Consider the following 16,034-nt stretch of genomic DNA (forward strand, 5'->3'; position numbering starts at 1 on the left):
TCCAGAATGTGGCACTTTCAGGTTAGCTGATCCAGAGAAGCCGGAGGTTACAATTGGGACACAGCAACTGGCTTCAGCAAACCTGGGAAAGGGGTTGAGAGGATGGGCTGGGATTCCTGCTCACCATCGAGAGTTTTGTGAGCCTGTGTGAATGAGGCAGAGAGAGAGAGAGAGAGAGAGAGAGACGGAGGCGTATATGGTGACATCTTCACCACATGAACCACAGTGTTCAAGAAAAAGTCCCATCACCAGCTCTCCTCTCCCCTCCCCTTCTCTCTCCTCCCCATTCCTTCCTTCTCCTCTGCTCTTCTCTCCTCCACTCTCCCATCTTCCTCCTAAGGAGGATGAGGATGGCCAATAAATGCCAGCCTTGCCAACATTCCAAGAAATTATTAATTAAAAACACATTTGCTTCCATTGTGATGCCCACAGTGGGTAAGCAGCTTAATAACATTCATTGGTCAGGCCCAGGCAGAAGATCCTGGGAGGTGGTAGCCTAGTGGTATTGTCACTGGACTGGTAATCCAGAGACCCAGGGAAAAAGTCTGGGGACCCAGGTTCGAATCCCACCATGGCAGATGGTGAAATTTAAATTCTATCAATAAAATCTCGAATGACCATGAAATGATTGTCGTAGAAACCCACCTGGTTCTTTAATGTCCCTTTAGGGAAGGAAATCTGCTGTTCTTACCAAGTCTGGCCTACATGTGACTCCAAACCAACAGCAATATGATCAACTCTTGAATGCACTCTGAAATTGCCTAGCAAACCACTCAAATGTATAAGGAATGAAACTGGATGGACTACCCGACATTGACCTAGGCACCGGAAATTACAACAGCAAACTCAGCCCTGTTAACCCTGCAAAGTTTTACTTAATAACATCTGGGGGCTTGTGCCAAAATTGGGAGAGCTGTCTCACAGATTAGTCAAGCAACAGCCTGAAATAGTCATCCTCACGGAATCACCTTACAGATAATGTCCCAGACTCCACCATCACCAACCCTGGGTATGTTCTGTCCCACTGGCAGGACAGACCCAGCAGAGGTGGGGGCACAGTGGTATACAGTCGGGAGGGAGTTGTCTTGGGAGTCCTCAACATCGACTCAGGATCCCATATAGTCTCATAGCATCAGATCAAACATTGGCAAGGGAGCCTCCTGCTGATTACCATGCACTGACCCCATCCGCTGATGAATAAATACTCCTCCATGTTGCTCACCACTTAGAGAAAGCATGAGGGTGGCCAGGGTACAGAATGTACTCTGGGTGGGGACTTCAATGTCCATCACCAAGAGTGACTCAATAGCAGCACTACAGAAGGACCTGGCCGAGTCCTAAATGACATAGCTGCTAGACTGGGTCTGTGATAGGTGGTGAGGGAACCAACAAGAGGAAAAAACATACCTGACCTCATCCTCACCAACCTGCCTGCCACAGATGCACCTGTCCATGAGAGTATCAGTAGGAGTGACCATTGCACAGTCACTGTGGAGACAAAGTTTCGCCTTCACATTGAGGATACCCTCCATTGTGTTGTGTGGCACCACCACCGTGCTAAATGGGATAGATTTTGAACAGATCTAGCAACTCAATACTGGGCAACCACGAAGCACTGTAGGCATTCAATAGCAGTAGAATTGTACTCGAACACAATCTGTAACCTCATGGCTTGGCATATTGCCCACTCTGCCATTACCATCAAGCCAGGAGATCAACCTGGGTTCAAGGGCATGACAGAGGCAACACCAGGCACACCTAAAAATAAGATAGCGGCCTGGTGAAGCTATAAAACAGGACTACTTGTGTGCCAAACAGCATAAGCAGCAAGTGATTGACAGAGCAAAGCAATCCCACAATCAACGGACCAGATCTAAGCTCTGCAGTCCTGCCACATCCAGTCATGAATGGTGGTGGACAGTTAAACAACTCACTGGAGGAGGAGGCTCCACAATTATCCCCATCCTCAATGATGGAGGAGCCCAGCACATCAGTGCAAAACATAAGACTGAAGCATTTGCTACAATCTTCAGCCAGAAGTGCCGAGTGGATGATCCATCTCGGCCTCCTCAGGAAGTCCCCAGCATCACAGATGCCAGTCTTCAGCCAATTTGATTCACTCCATGTGATATCAAAAAATGGCTGAAGACACCGGATACTGCAAAGTCTATGGGCCCTGACAATTTTCCGGCAATAGTACTGAAGACTTGTGCTCCAGAACTTGCTGCACCCCTAATCAAGCTGTTCCAGTACAGCTACAACACTGGCATCAACCCGGCTATGGGGAAAATTGCCCAGGTATGTTCTGAACACAAAAAACAGGACAAATCCAATCCAGCCAATTACCGCCCCATCAGTCTACCCTTGATCATCAGTAGATGGAAGGTGTCATCAACAGTGCTATCAAGCGGCACCTGCTTAGCAATAACCTGCTCGCTGATGCCCAGTTTGGGTTCCACCAGGGCCACTCAGTTCCTGACCTCATTACAGCCTTGGTTCAAACATGGACAAAAGAGCTGAATTCCAGAGTTGAGGTGAGAGTGACTGCCCTTGATAGCAAGGCCGCATTTGACCGAGTGTGGCATCAAGGAGCCCTAGCAAAACTGGAGCCAATGGGAATCAGGGGGAAAACTCTCTACTGGTTGCAGTCATACCTAGCACAAAGGGAGATGATTGTAGTTGCTGGAGGTCAATCATCTCAGCTCCAGGACATCACTGCAGGAGTTCCTCAGGGTAGTGTTCATCTTCAGTTACTTAGACAATCACCTTCCCTCCATCCTAAGGTCAGAGATGGGAATATTCGCTGATGATTGCACAATGTTCAGCACCATTCACGACTCCTCAGATACTGAAGCAGTCCATGTCCGAATGCAGCAAGTCCTGGACAATATCCAGGCTTGGGCTGACAAGTGGCAAGTCACATTGGCACCACAAAAGTGCCAGGCAATCACCATCTCCAACAAGAGGGAAACTAGCCATCACATCTTGACATTCAGTGGCATTACCATCACTGAATCCCCCACTATTAACATCCCAGGGGTTACCATTGACCAGAAACTGAACTGCCCTAGCCATATAAATACTGTGGCTACAAGAGCAGGTCAGAGGCTAGGAATCCTGCAATGAGTAACTCACCTCCTGACTCCCCAAATCCTGTCTACCATCTACATGATGGAATCAGGAGTGTGATGGAATACTCCCCACTTGCCTGGATGAGTGCCGCTCCAACAACACTCAAAAACTTGACACCATCCAGAACAAAGCAGCCCACTTGATTGGCACCTCATCCACAAACATTCACTCCCTCCACCACCGACACACAGTAGCATCAGTGTGTACCATCTGCAAGATGCACTGCTGGAAATCACCAAGGCTCCTTAGACAGCACCTTCCAAACCCACAACCGCTACCATCAAGAAGGACAAGGGCCACAGGAAGATGGGAACACCACCACTTGGATGCTCCCCTCCAAGCCACACACCATCCTGACTTGGAAATGAATCACTGTTGCTTCACTGTCACTGGGTCAAAATCCTGGAACTCCCTCCCTAACAGCACTGTGGGTGTACCTACACCAAATGGACTGCAGCGGTTCAAGAAGGCAGCTCAGCACCACCTTCTCAAGGGCAACTAGGGATGGGCAATAAATGCTGACCCAGCCAGTGACACCCACATCCCATGAATGAATTTTTAAAAATCTGTACAAATGAAGCTGTGGAGCCAGAGGAGAAAGTGGGGTAAAGGGAAGGAGAGATGAGGGGAGAGGGGAGGGGGGGGGGGGAGGAAGGAAATGATAGGATTGGAGAGGAGACGATTGGTACAGATAGGGGAAGAGAAGAGAAGAGAGATGATTGGAGAGAAGAGGGGAGAAGAGGGACGAGAGGGGAGGGAGGAGAGGGCAGGAGAGCAGAGGAGAAGAATGGACAGAATAGCAGAGGGGTGGAAATGAGTGGAAGAAAACGGGATTCAAATAGGCCCATACTGGATTAACATCGTATCCATGTTTCAAACAACCTCCTGATTTATGGTGCATTGGCCAGGCAGATCATAGTGGCAGCAATCTGGCTTCCAGCAGTGAGCTGAGAGCTCTATCTCTCTCAGAAAGCTTCACAAAAAAGGAAACACAGCAAGAAAATGAAGGTCGAGGAGAGTGATGTGGAATGATCAGTCCAGGTCTACTTTGTTACTGCTGTATTCTGATCTATCATTAACCCGTTGACATGAAGAGCCCTGACATAAGCCGCCCTCCTCAGCACTCAATTCACTTCCTCCAACATTTCCATTTTGCACTCAATACTGTAATTTCTTATATAAATAGCTGTATTTTTGAATTGGGACTGAAAGCTTAAATGCTTCAGGAAAATTACAATACTTAAAAAGAACCCAATGACTCCCTATTTACTTGCAGCATATGGAAAGGAAATTGATGATTATCCCTTTTCTTCATTCTTGGTGGACCTACCTGCAACTTCTGTTATATATTTTTTACAATGTTTATTTCTTCACCAAATCCATATTTCATTCACTCAGAAGCTGGACAACATCCGGGACGAATCAGCCCGCTTGATTTAAACCACATCCACAAACATTCACTCCTTCCACCACTGACGCACAGTAGCAGCAGTGTGTACCATCTACAAGATGCATTGCAGGAACTCACCAAGGCTCCTTAGGGAGCACCTTCTAAACCCATGACCACTACCATCCAGAAGGACAAGGCAGCAGGTCGATCGTAACACACCAACTGGAAGTTGCCCTCCAAGCCACACACCATCCTGACTTGGAAATATATCACCGTTCCTTCAATGTCGCTGGGACAAAATCCTGGAACTCCCTCCTTAACAGCGCTGCGGGTGTACCTACACCACATGGGCTGCACCAGTCCCTTCTCAAGGGTAATTAAGGATGGGCAATAAATGTTGGCCTAGCCAGTGACACCCACTTGGCGTAAATAAATAAAGAAAATGTGTCTCTCCTCTGAGTTAGAAGGTCATGTATTCAAGTTCCACTGCAGAGAAGCAAGCCCAGAATCTGGGCTGACAATCATAGTGACAGTGTTGAGGGAGTGCCATGACGTCAGAGATGACACCTTTTTGGATGAGACATTAAATTGCTTTCTGCTGCCCTGGAGTGGATCCAAAAAAATCCCACAGCTACGATTGGAAAAAGAACAGGGGAGTTCTTCCTAGTGGTCATTAGTTAATCCTCAATCAACATCATTAAAGAACAGATTATCTGGTCATACTTCATTGGACCTTGCTGTGTGCTGCTACCTTTCCCACGTTATAATCATGACGCTTCTTTAGAGGCACTTCAATGGCTGTAAGGTGCTTTGGGGCATCCTGAGGTCACGAAAGGCGCTACAGAATTGCAAACTCCTTATTTCTTCGCACAGCAACTCTCCTCCCACCTGTCCTGTCTACCCACCCGCACCCAGAATCACCACACAGATGGTCAACAATGTTCAGTGTGTGATCATCAGTCCGTGAGGAATCAGCTGGGGCATCAGTGAAGGCGCTGAAACTGGCCTCAGTGCCAACAGGCAGGTTGTGGGGGGGGGGGGGGTGCGGTGGGGCAAACTCCCACCCAGGAATTCCAGTTCCTGATCAGGATCATGCTGCAGACCACAGGGCATCGGAAGGTCAATTGAAAGGAGGCCAGGGCATCTCGACTGAAGGGTGGCCTGCTGACTGCGGTACCAGACTATCAAGACAAGGTGATGGAGTCAAATCCCACAACAAGAGCTGGGAACTCAATGATGCCTGTAAGAGTAAAAGTGTCCATGAAGCTATCGGACGGTTACAAGAACCCAGCTGGTTCACAAATGCAAAAGTAAAATACTGCGGATGCTGGAAATCTGAAATAAAAACTGCAGGTGCTGGAAATACTCAGCAGGTCTGGCAGGGTCTGTGGAGAGAGAGAAAGAGACAGAGGGCGGAATCATCCGGTCCTGTTGGCGTCGGGTGTCCTGGCGGGCGTGAGTGGATAATATTGCGAGAAGGCCAGGAAAGAGCTGTTTCACACTGGCAGCAGACCAGTTTTCGATCGTCTGCTCCCCCCCATCAATGGTGGGCCGTCTTTCCTGGCGCCGCACATCGGGAACCTGATATTAGTACGTTAGCGTCTCATTCCAAGCATCATGCAGGCAAGTCGGCGTGCGTGTTTCCCAACCGTACGTGAGTGATGTGCGCCTGGCGAGCTGCACTGCGCTCGGGACTGCGAGGTTCGTTGGCCTACCTTGCTCTGGGCAGCAGTCGCAGTCATCAATGCCAGGATTCGCAGACAGCACCATGTCACTTTTAGAGCTGTACTAGGGAAAGGGGGTATCCCAGGCTGTGTGTGTGTGTGTGGGGATGGGGTGGGGGGGGGGGGGTACAGCGGACATCGCGGTGGGCCTCCTGGGCTACAAGCATCAAGAAGAGAGCACGTGGCTGCAGTTTGAATGTGGGGCCCTCTGAGAGGAAGCGGGCGGCGAGGTGGGGGGGTAAAGGCGCGGCGGGTAAATGGCGTGTCTCCCGCGGCTGCGTAAGTAATGAGGCGGGAATGGGACGATGCGGCGCAAAAAAACGCCATTTGCGGCCGGCAGGTGAAAAAACTTATTTTCCCGCTCGCTTCCGCACTTTGTGCAAATCTGGGTCGATTCCACCCAGCCTTAATGTTCTGATGATAGGTTATTGGTCTGAAACCGTCAACTCTGTTTCTCTCTCCACAGATGCTGCCAGACCTGCTGAGCATTTCCAGCATTTTCAGCTTTTATTTTGGTTTCACTGATATCTCTTTTTAGGGAGGGAGGTAGGGGGTGGGGGTGGGGGGCGGAGTTGGGGTGGGGGGTGTTGGGTGGGGGCCTGCCACCCTTACCCAGGCTGGGCCTAGGTGCGACTCCAGTTCTGCACGACTCGCTTGACTCTCAGCTGCTCTCTCATGTCAGGTAACAAGGCAGTCAAGTCAGTTGTTAAAAATGAAGCAATTTCAGAAAGGCACAGGTCCCATCGCTTCCCATTGCCTCAGAGCAACTAGAGTTGGGCTGTAGATGCCTCCTTGCCAGTGGCACCCAGCGCTGTGTATTCCGATGGTGGATTTTCCCCACCTTCTTATCCTCCAGTCTCTGACTGTTCACTGGGGAATCATGCTCCAGTACAGCGGCCAACAGTAAAGATGAACTTACATTTCTCTAGCGCCATTCAGGACCTATGGAGCAGTTTACAGCCAACGAAATACCTCTGAGGTGTAATCCTTTGTTGTCATGCCGGAAACACAGCAACCAATTGCAGCAAACTACACAGTACGATCCCACAAAGAGCAATGTGAAAGGGACCAGCTGTTAGTCGAGGGTTAAGTATTGGGCTGGGGCCACCATGGAGAATTGTTTTTTTCTCTGAAACAGGGCCGTGGCATCTTTTATAACCCCTGCCGAGATGACAGGGAGCCTCTGTTTAATATCTCAACGGAAAAAAAAAAGACATCTCTGGCAGCGCAGCACTCCCTCAGTGCTGCATTGGGAGTGTCAGCCTGAATTGCTAAAACCTCAGGAGGGGGACTGAAACCCATGACCTTGTGATGCTGAGACCAGTATGTGACCCAGTGAGGTAGGGAGTGCGGGAGGTGTGGAGCGGGGGGAAGGTGGGGGGGTGGGGGAGCACACAGCTGTTTGTATTAAGCGGACTGTGGTCCAGATGTTACTCAGTAATTAGATGCTTTTCTCTTGATGGAACAAAGGCTTGTTCAACCTGCTGTTGGAAATAAGGATTCACTTTGTCAGATGGGTAGGGGGAGGGAGGTGGGGAGTGGGGAGCAGAGCATTGCAGTAATGCTTCGTTGGCCCTTCACATCCTGTGGCCTAACTTTACATCGAGATGACGCTTGCGCGACCCAAAAGAAAAGGTGATCCGGAAAAGAGGGAATAAATTATGTTGTGTTCTTGTTGGGCTTTTTGGCCAGCTAGTTAATTACATTTGTTACATACATCTACAAACAAAAGAGTTACAAACAATTCAGTACATTAATTACATTCTGTAGCACAGAACCCGTTCAGATTTGTGCTGTCAGTTTCACTGAGCTAGTTAATTACATTCACTCTCTATCCCTCAGTATGTTCCTTTCAGATATATTAATGAATAATTAAATCTATAGAAAATACAGTTAGTGTTCCAGTTTTCTCTGCATATTACCAAAGTATGATCGACATCTAAATATTAAATAAAGATGAGTGATGAATGGTCCAATAACAGGACATTATCTGCTGGGTGACACCTTTCGTCTAAATGGTCCAATCTCTCTGTAAATTACAAGCTAGCTTCCTCTATCCTCACCACCCACCAACCCCCACCCCCTGCACCCTCCCCCTCTTTTTTCAGTACTACTAAAGAGCAAGAGTTGAATTTATACAGCACGTTTCATCGCCACAGGATGTCCCCAAGTGCTTTACACTCAATAAAGTCCTTGAACGCATAGTTGCTGTTGTAACAGGGGGAAAATGGGGCAGCCAATTTGCACACAGCAAGATCCCACAATTACCATTGCGATAAATGACCAGATCATCGTTAACAGTGATGTTGGTTCAGGGGAGACAGATCTCCCTCTGCTTTCTCTCAAATAGGGATCACGGGATGGTTAACATTCACCCAAGAGGGCCTCATCTGAAAGATGGTGCCTCCAGTAGTGCAGCACTCCCTCAGCACTGCACTGTAGGTGGGGGGGGGGGGGGTTGTTGGCCTGGATTCTGCATTGGGAGTGGGGAGTTACTGACTCAGGGCCAACACTGTCATCCAAAAATTCTTTATGAGCTTCAAGCGCCCCTGCAGCTTCCCCTTTCCCTTGCATTCTCAATCAGCTGAAATTGAAATGGGGTTGTTTTAAACCCCCTTCCCTGGTGATAGGAGTGACCACCAGATTCGGGTATCATCACGTACTTTCAGGATGATATTATATAGATTTGTCACCTAAGGAACAGGTGATTTGAAATATATTCCAATAGTCCAATATATTCCAAATCAGCTGAAGCCTCTGATTTACCTAAAGAGAAAAGATTATTTCGCCTGTCTTTTGCTTGACCTGTGGTTCAATAATCACCGCAGGTAAACTGTCACATACCTGGGACATCATACAATACAATGTTGGGTTATTGGACAGGTGCTGCCTCTCTACATGAGCCTCCAACATCTTTCTCCCCATCATCATCTTTCTTATCTCTATTATATTGACAATGATCACTGTACGTTTGAACTTCCTTCCCTTGTTCCTCCTAAGCTCCCAATTCCCCCCACTGCCGTACGCACTCTTCCTCTCCACCACACTGTGTGTTAAAGCTCTGGGTCGTTATGCAGTTATGTAACTGGACTAATAATAATTCACAGTGAGTGAGCGAATGCAACTCCCACCACAGCACTTCGAGAATTTGAATTCAGTTGACAAATCATGGAAATAGAAAGCTGGTGGCGTTGATAGTGACCATGAGGCTAAAACAAAAACAGAATTACCTGGAAAAACTCAGCAGGTCTGGCAGCATCGGCGGAGAAGAAAAGAGTTGACGTTCCGAGTCCTCATGACCCTTCGACAGAACTAGTTCTGTTCAGTGGGGGTGTCGAAGGGTCATGAGGACTCGAAACGTCAACTCTTTTCTTCTCCGCCGATGCTGCCAGACCTGCTGAGTTTTTCCAGGTAATTCTGTTTTTGTTTTGGATTTCCAGCGTCCGCAGTTTTTTTGTTTTTAATCTTTGTGACCATGAGGCTGCTGGATTTGTTGCAAAAAATCCAGCTGGTTCACTGATGTGCTTTAGGGGACGGGAATCTGCCATCCTTACCCAGTAATGTGGCTTCATTGTGACTCCAGACTGACAGCAGTGTGGCTGACTCTTAACTGCCCTCTGAACTAGCCTCGCAAGCCATTCAGCTGCGCTCAATCCTACAGTTGTTCAAGAAGGCAGCTCACGAGCACTTTTTAAAAATTTATTCTTTCGAGGGATGTAGATGTCACATTTGTTGCCCATCGCTAATTACCCTTGAACTGAGTGGCTTGCTAGGTCATTTCAGTTCAGAGTCAACCACAGCAATGAGGATTGGGAGTCACATGTAAGTGGCAACTCACCACCACCTTCTCAAGGGCAAATAGGGATGGTCAATAAATGCTGGCTTAGCTAGTGATGCCCACATCCAATAAAAGAATTTTGAAAATCTAGGCCAAACCAAGGTAAGGATGGCAGATTTCCCTCCCTAAAGGGCATTAGTGAACCAGATGGGTTTTTACAACAATTCGACGATAGTTTCTGGTGGCCATTACTGAGGTTAAATTTCAATTTCAGATTTTTATTAATTGAATTTAAATTCCATGAAGGGATTTGAACCCATATCCCCAGAGCATTATCACCACCATCTCCCCATAACCTTCCCAAGGCCTTGCCGGTAATGTTCACATCCTGAGAATGAATCATGAAAAAAAGGAATTGTTTCCCAATCTAGCTCATTGTTTCCCGGGACTGCAAACCTCTGGAAGCCCTCACCTCTGCCGTCTTGCCTACCACCTTTTAAAAGTGAAGGATCATTGTGTGCGACACCAAAGAAAATTTAAGAGGCAAGATAAATCCAGAATGAGTGCCTATGCCTCATGTAACTGCAAACTCCTCATTGATCTCATGTGTTTTGTTTCCATTTGACCTGTGGTCTGGCGTCCAAAGTGGTTTCCTCAGTTAAGAAGAAAATGACATGGGTAGAAGCTGTTATACAATGGCCACAGAGGATACAGGTTGAGGGTCCGGAATGTAATCAGTTGAAATCTCCTAGCAGTTGATGAAAACTGTAGGATTGGTGGGGATTGGCGGCTGGGGATGGGGGAGCGGGGTGGTGGGTAGCTGCCGGTGTACTGTGAGAGCCCTACAATGCATATATACATACACACAAGCAACCTTGACTTTATATCTCACACTCTTGTACAGTGATCGAAACATTCCAGGAGGGGAAAAGGAGACGGACGGAGGGAGGAAGGGGAGGGAGAGGAGGGGAGGGGTAGGAGGGGAGAGGAAGGATAGGTGGTAAGGGGAGGGGGGAAGGAAGGAAGGAGGGGCAACAGAAGCATAGGGGAATGGAAGAGGAGAGATTGAAACATGTTAGATCATGCTGAAATTAAACAGTTTAACCACCGCACTGATGCACTAATTTAGAATCCGATAGATCAAATTTACATGCAATCACAGTTATAGTTTTCAGTGTCAGACTGGATAAACCAGTCTTAGCCGTCAAGTGTATCAGCGTGGTTAGAGTCTCTCAGTTTTCAGTGCTTTGACTGATGCGGCCTGTCCCCGTCAGAGTTCAGGATAGATTCACTCTTTGAGCAGATAACAAAGCGATTATTCACTTCCTTGTACGATCAACTATTTCAAAATGAGTTAAGGCCTGAGTTAAAGTACCACAGGTAGGGATTCCTGCTGATGTGTAACAGGTGTACTGAGAATAACAGAGAGTGGGATCAAACATGCAAAAGCTCTATTTTCAAATGGAGCAATTTTTTTTACTGTTATCCCTTACACCCTTTAGATCCACAACATGCAGTAAAAATTGAGCCAATTTCACACCTGTGAACCCATAGAGCCCCCTATCCAAACTCTGCTCCCCAGCCATCAGACTGAGCTAGTCACTGACTCCCTAACCTCTTCCGTGTCCTAATGCCAGAGATTAATCAGGCTGCTGTGATTTGGATCTGACCCCTACTCTCCCCCATTGCCCCTCCCTTTCCTCTCAGAATACCCCCCCTTCCCATCCTTCCTCCCCCCTCCTCCTCCTCCCCTTTCCCTCTGTTCACCCTTTTCCTTTACTGACAAGTTCAAGACTGGAAGCAGGTCTGACAGAACTAGGATATGCAGATGAGAACAGTCGGGAAACTCTGCCCTCTTACGATTTCACAGATATGTGCAGACTTTAACTACACTCATTTCAATTCCCTTCTCGCATTAAAAAAAATGAATTATCCAATCATTTAAATGAAGCAATGGGAATGACACTGTGTCAGTGAAAGTGTGATGGTTGGGGTGGGTGGGTGGGGGGAGAATGTGTGGTGATGGAGGTGGCATTAAGACGACACATGTTCAGCTGATATGAATGATTTGAATTAGGAGGGGTCTATTCGAATTGCTTTGAGAAGATCCTATCAAAATGAGAAATTTCAACAGATTCTTGCAGAGGTTAATTTTGAAATCGTGGGACCCACAATACGGCTTCTCTTTAATTCACTAAGTTTAGTGTTAAAGGAGAGATCTGGGAGAACAGATTGGCTCACGGTTTATACTTCTTCATTTTTCAGTCAGGTTGGGCATGGAAGGAAAGGAGGGAGGGGGCAGAGAACTGAAGAGTGGATAAAGTGGGGGTACTGAGGGAGGGAGCAGATTGAGGGCTGGGGAAAAACCAGATACTGATCAGAAAATCACAGACCAGCTGCCATGAAAATTGAAAGGAAATGAATTGAAATTTGTAGCGAAGAAAATCTCCTGAGCTTAGTGCCCTATCCAAACTCTATCACATCCCTGTGAGCCCATAGAGTTCTCTATCCAAACTCTATCACACCCTGTGAGCCCATAGAGTTCTCTATCCAAACTCTATCACACACTGTGAGCTCAATAGAGTGCCCTTTCCAAACTCTATCACACACTGTGAGCTCAATAGAGTTCCCTATCCAAACTCTATCACACACTGTGAGCCCATAGAGTTCTCTATCCAAACTCTATCACACCCTGTGAGCCCATAGAGTTCTCTATCCAAACTCTATCACACACTGTGAGCTCAATAGAGTTCCCTATTCAAACTCTATCACACACTGTGAGCTCAATAGAGTTCCCTACCCAAACTCTATCACACCCTGTGAGCCCATAGAGTTCCCGATCCAAACTCTATCACACACTGTGAGCCCACAGAGTTCCCTATTCAAACTCTATCACATTCCTGTGAGCCCAATAGAGTTCCCTATCCAAACTCTATTGCATCCCTGTGAGCTCAATAGAGTTCCCTATCCAAACTCTATCACACACTGTGAGCTCAATAGAGTTCCCTATCCAAACTCTATCACACCCTGTGAGCCCATAGAGTTCCCTATTCAAACTCTGTCACATCCCTGTGAGCCCACAGAGTTCCCTATCCAAACTCTATCACACCCTGTGAGCCCAATAGAGTTCCCTATCCAAACTCTATCACACACTGTGAGCTCAATAGAGTTCCCTATCCAAACTCTATCACACACTGTGAGCTCAATAGAGTTCCCTATCCAAACTCTATCACATCCCTGTGAGCCAATAGAGTTCCCTATCCAAACTCTATCACATCTCTGTGAGCTCAATAGAGTTCCCTATCCAAACTCTATCACATCCCTGTGAGCCAATAGAGTTCCCTATCCAAACTCTATCACACCCTGTGAGCTCAATAGAGTTCCCTATCCAAACTCTATCACACCCTGTGAGCCCAACAGAGTGCCCTATCCAAACTCTATCATACACTGTGAGCTCAATAGAGTTCCCTATCCAAACTCTATCACACACTGTGAGCCAATAGAGTTCCCTATCCAAACTCTAACACACACTGTGAGCTCAATAGAGTTCCCTATCCAAACTCTAACACATCCCTGTGAGCTTATACAGAGGGGCTCCATCTCCAGCTTTAGTGAGAGCTCTCGTTGGGGAGATTAGATTGGGGGTGAGATTTCTGCCTGATGACCTGCTGGAAGTCTGGAGTTTCTCGTGGACTGACCCCACCTCTCATCAGCGCCTCACATCATCTCCCTATCGATCCACTCAAGATTTACACACACACTCTTTCTATCTCTCGCTTCTTCCTTCCAGTCACCAGCATAATCCCGACAAGCATCGAGTCCCAAGTCCCACCTTTCTCACCAACGCTGGTCTAATAATATTGCTCAGGACATCCATTTCACCCAGTGAAAGAAATATCGCCCACTGACCCCGTGGGATGAAGGAAACGATTCATCATTAAATATGATATTCGCAGGGAACCATCCCAGTTCTCAAGAGGTTCCACTTGCCCTCATCTTCCTATTCCCAGAGATGATCAAATACTGATTTTTTTTTTAAAAAAAGAAACCGGTTTGATTTGAATACAATACGGAATAAATGCAGAATATTAGTTGTTTCCGTGTGTGCGAGGGACGAGCAGGAGGATGTGATTTGCATGGAGCACTTGTGTGCTCCTGAATTCAACCTCAATTGCACCCCTAAGCTTTTAAAAAAAAGCTCGAGGGGATGGTGCCCCCTTTACACTCACTCACTCACTTACACACACAGACAGGGTCAACCTTACAGATTATTAAGCAGGTTTGTACATAAAAAAAATCTTCTCTTTGACCGCACGAGGGGTACCTGAATTCCTGTCTGAAGCGGAATCTTTTTTTAAAGTTTACAAGATTATACCGTCAAGGGCGAACTCATGCGGTTTAAACATCTGTTACACAGTGATACCGATTTAAGACACACAAAAAAAAACCCACACAGCTTTTCAAGAATGCGTTTCTACATTCTCGCCAGAGAGAGAGAGAGAAAAAGCCCCGAACTAGAAAACATACAGCCCGGTCCAAACTCGCATTCTGAAGGATGAATATCAGACGAGGAAGTTGTAATCCCTCCAAGTGAGAGAGGACTCACCATAAACTTGAGAGAATAATCCACAGGCAGCGAGATATGTCAGCAAAGTCATCCCCATATCACTGCCGGCCAAGGGAGGATTTGGAGTGCGTCGGATTGCGCAGCCAACTTCCCAGAGACACACACAGAGAAAGAGATCCGAGGCAAATATATATATATATATATAATATGTAATTTGTTGAAAGAGGGGGTGGGGGTGAGGATAAATTAAGAGGAGAGGCGGCAGCAGGAGCAGCAAGTTGAAATAGTTCCCCTAGCGACTGACGGCAGGCAGTTTGATCTTCAATGTTGTTCACAGTCGGTTTTTGTTGCTGGGACTCGGAATAAATCAATCAGCGAGAGAGGGGGAGAGAGAGAGAGCCCTCGGTGAAGGAAGCCCTTCGGCAGTGCTACAGGGACACAACTTTATCCCCAGCTCTGCGGAGCGCACAAGGTAGCAGCACAAATCGACCAGGCGAGTTGGAATCCTTGGTTTTGATCTTTTTTGACGTCCAAGAACCCAATTTTTTTTTTTGTTGGAAAAACAAAAAGCACAGAAACACACACACACACATACACACACACAGACAGACACAAGACACCTTGGGTGCTGATGTGTCCTCTCCCCAATGCCAGGTCCTTGCTGCTTGATATTCGTCAGAGTTTCACTGAAGTCAGTGAGGGTTTATTTTCAACCTGCGCCTTCTGATTCCTTACGGCAAAAGCTTCAGAATAATCCAGTTGCATTCCTCCTCCTCCTCCTCCTGTGTGGGTGTGTGTGTGTGTGTGTGTCAGTGTTTGTTTAGGTAGGTGAATCCCCGCTACTTATTCTGGTGCATATATGTGTGTGTATGTGTCTGTTTCAGTCCAGTACACACACACACACTCACACTCTGATGTGCTGTGAATCAGCATCCAGGCTCTGAAATGAGACATGCACAGGGAGGGGAGTGGGGTGGGTGTGGGGGGAAGAGAGAGAAAGAGAGAGAGATTCACACACAACTTGGGAAATAAAAAGGGATGGGGAAAGAGTGAGAGAAGCTTCGGGATCAACAATTTAACCAAAAAAGAGAGAGAAACAGCCAGTGAAAGGAGATTCAGCCTGACAATCAGGCAACTACTTTGAAAGCTCATTTTCAAATCCGCAGAGAAAGAAAATGATTTCTCTCTCTCTCTCTTTTGGGAGATTCTGATTCCTCTCTCTCTCTCTCTCTCTCTCTCTCATTCCTTCAGTTCAATAGGCACGAAGACAGTTCCTCACACAGCGGGCCGAGTGAAGTTCTCGCACGCTGCATATACAAGCTGTTTAAATACTTTTAAACAATGTTTCCACAGCCAATCAGTCATCGTTTAAACTCTAAACATGTCAGGGTGGATTAGTCAAGTCAATAACAGCATTTCTCTCTCCCCCTGCCCTATGTGAAG

The 16,034-nt window shown here is 47.1% G+C and overlaps 1 protein-coding gene across 9 annotated transcripts in view; it reads right to left on the bottom strand.

The window, feature by feature from the left end:
* Positions 1 to 15,360, bottom strand: part of robo2 (roundabout, axon guidance receptor, homolog 2 (Drosophila)) — a 637,222-nt gene extending 621,862 nt beyond the window's left edge. For all 9 annotated transcript variants that reach the window (XM_041211369.1, XM_041211368.1, XM_041211367.1 and 6 more), the window contains exon 1: positions 14,631 to 15,360. In XM_041211369.1, the coding sequence (XP_041067303.1) occupies positions 14,631 to 14,688 (58 nt within the window). In that variant the 5' untranslated portion in view covers positions 14,689 to 15,360. The remainder of the gene's footprint in view (positions 1 to 14,630) is intronic.
* Positions 15,361 to 16,034: the final 674 nt, after the last annotated feature.

Source organism: Carcharodon carcharias, chromosome 18, assembly GCF_017639515.1.
Source record: "Carcharodon carcharias isolate sCarCar2 chromosome 18, sCarCar2.pri, whole genome shotgun sequence".
Classification (NCBI taxonomy): Eukaryota; Metazoa; Chordata; class Chondrichthyes; order Lamniformes; family Lamnidae; genus Carcharodon; species Carcharodon carcharias.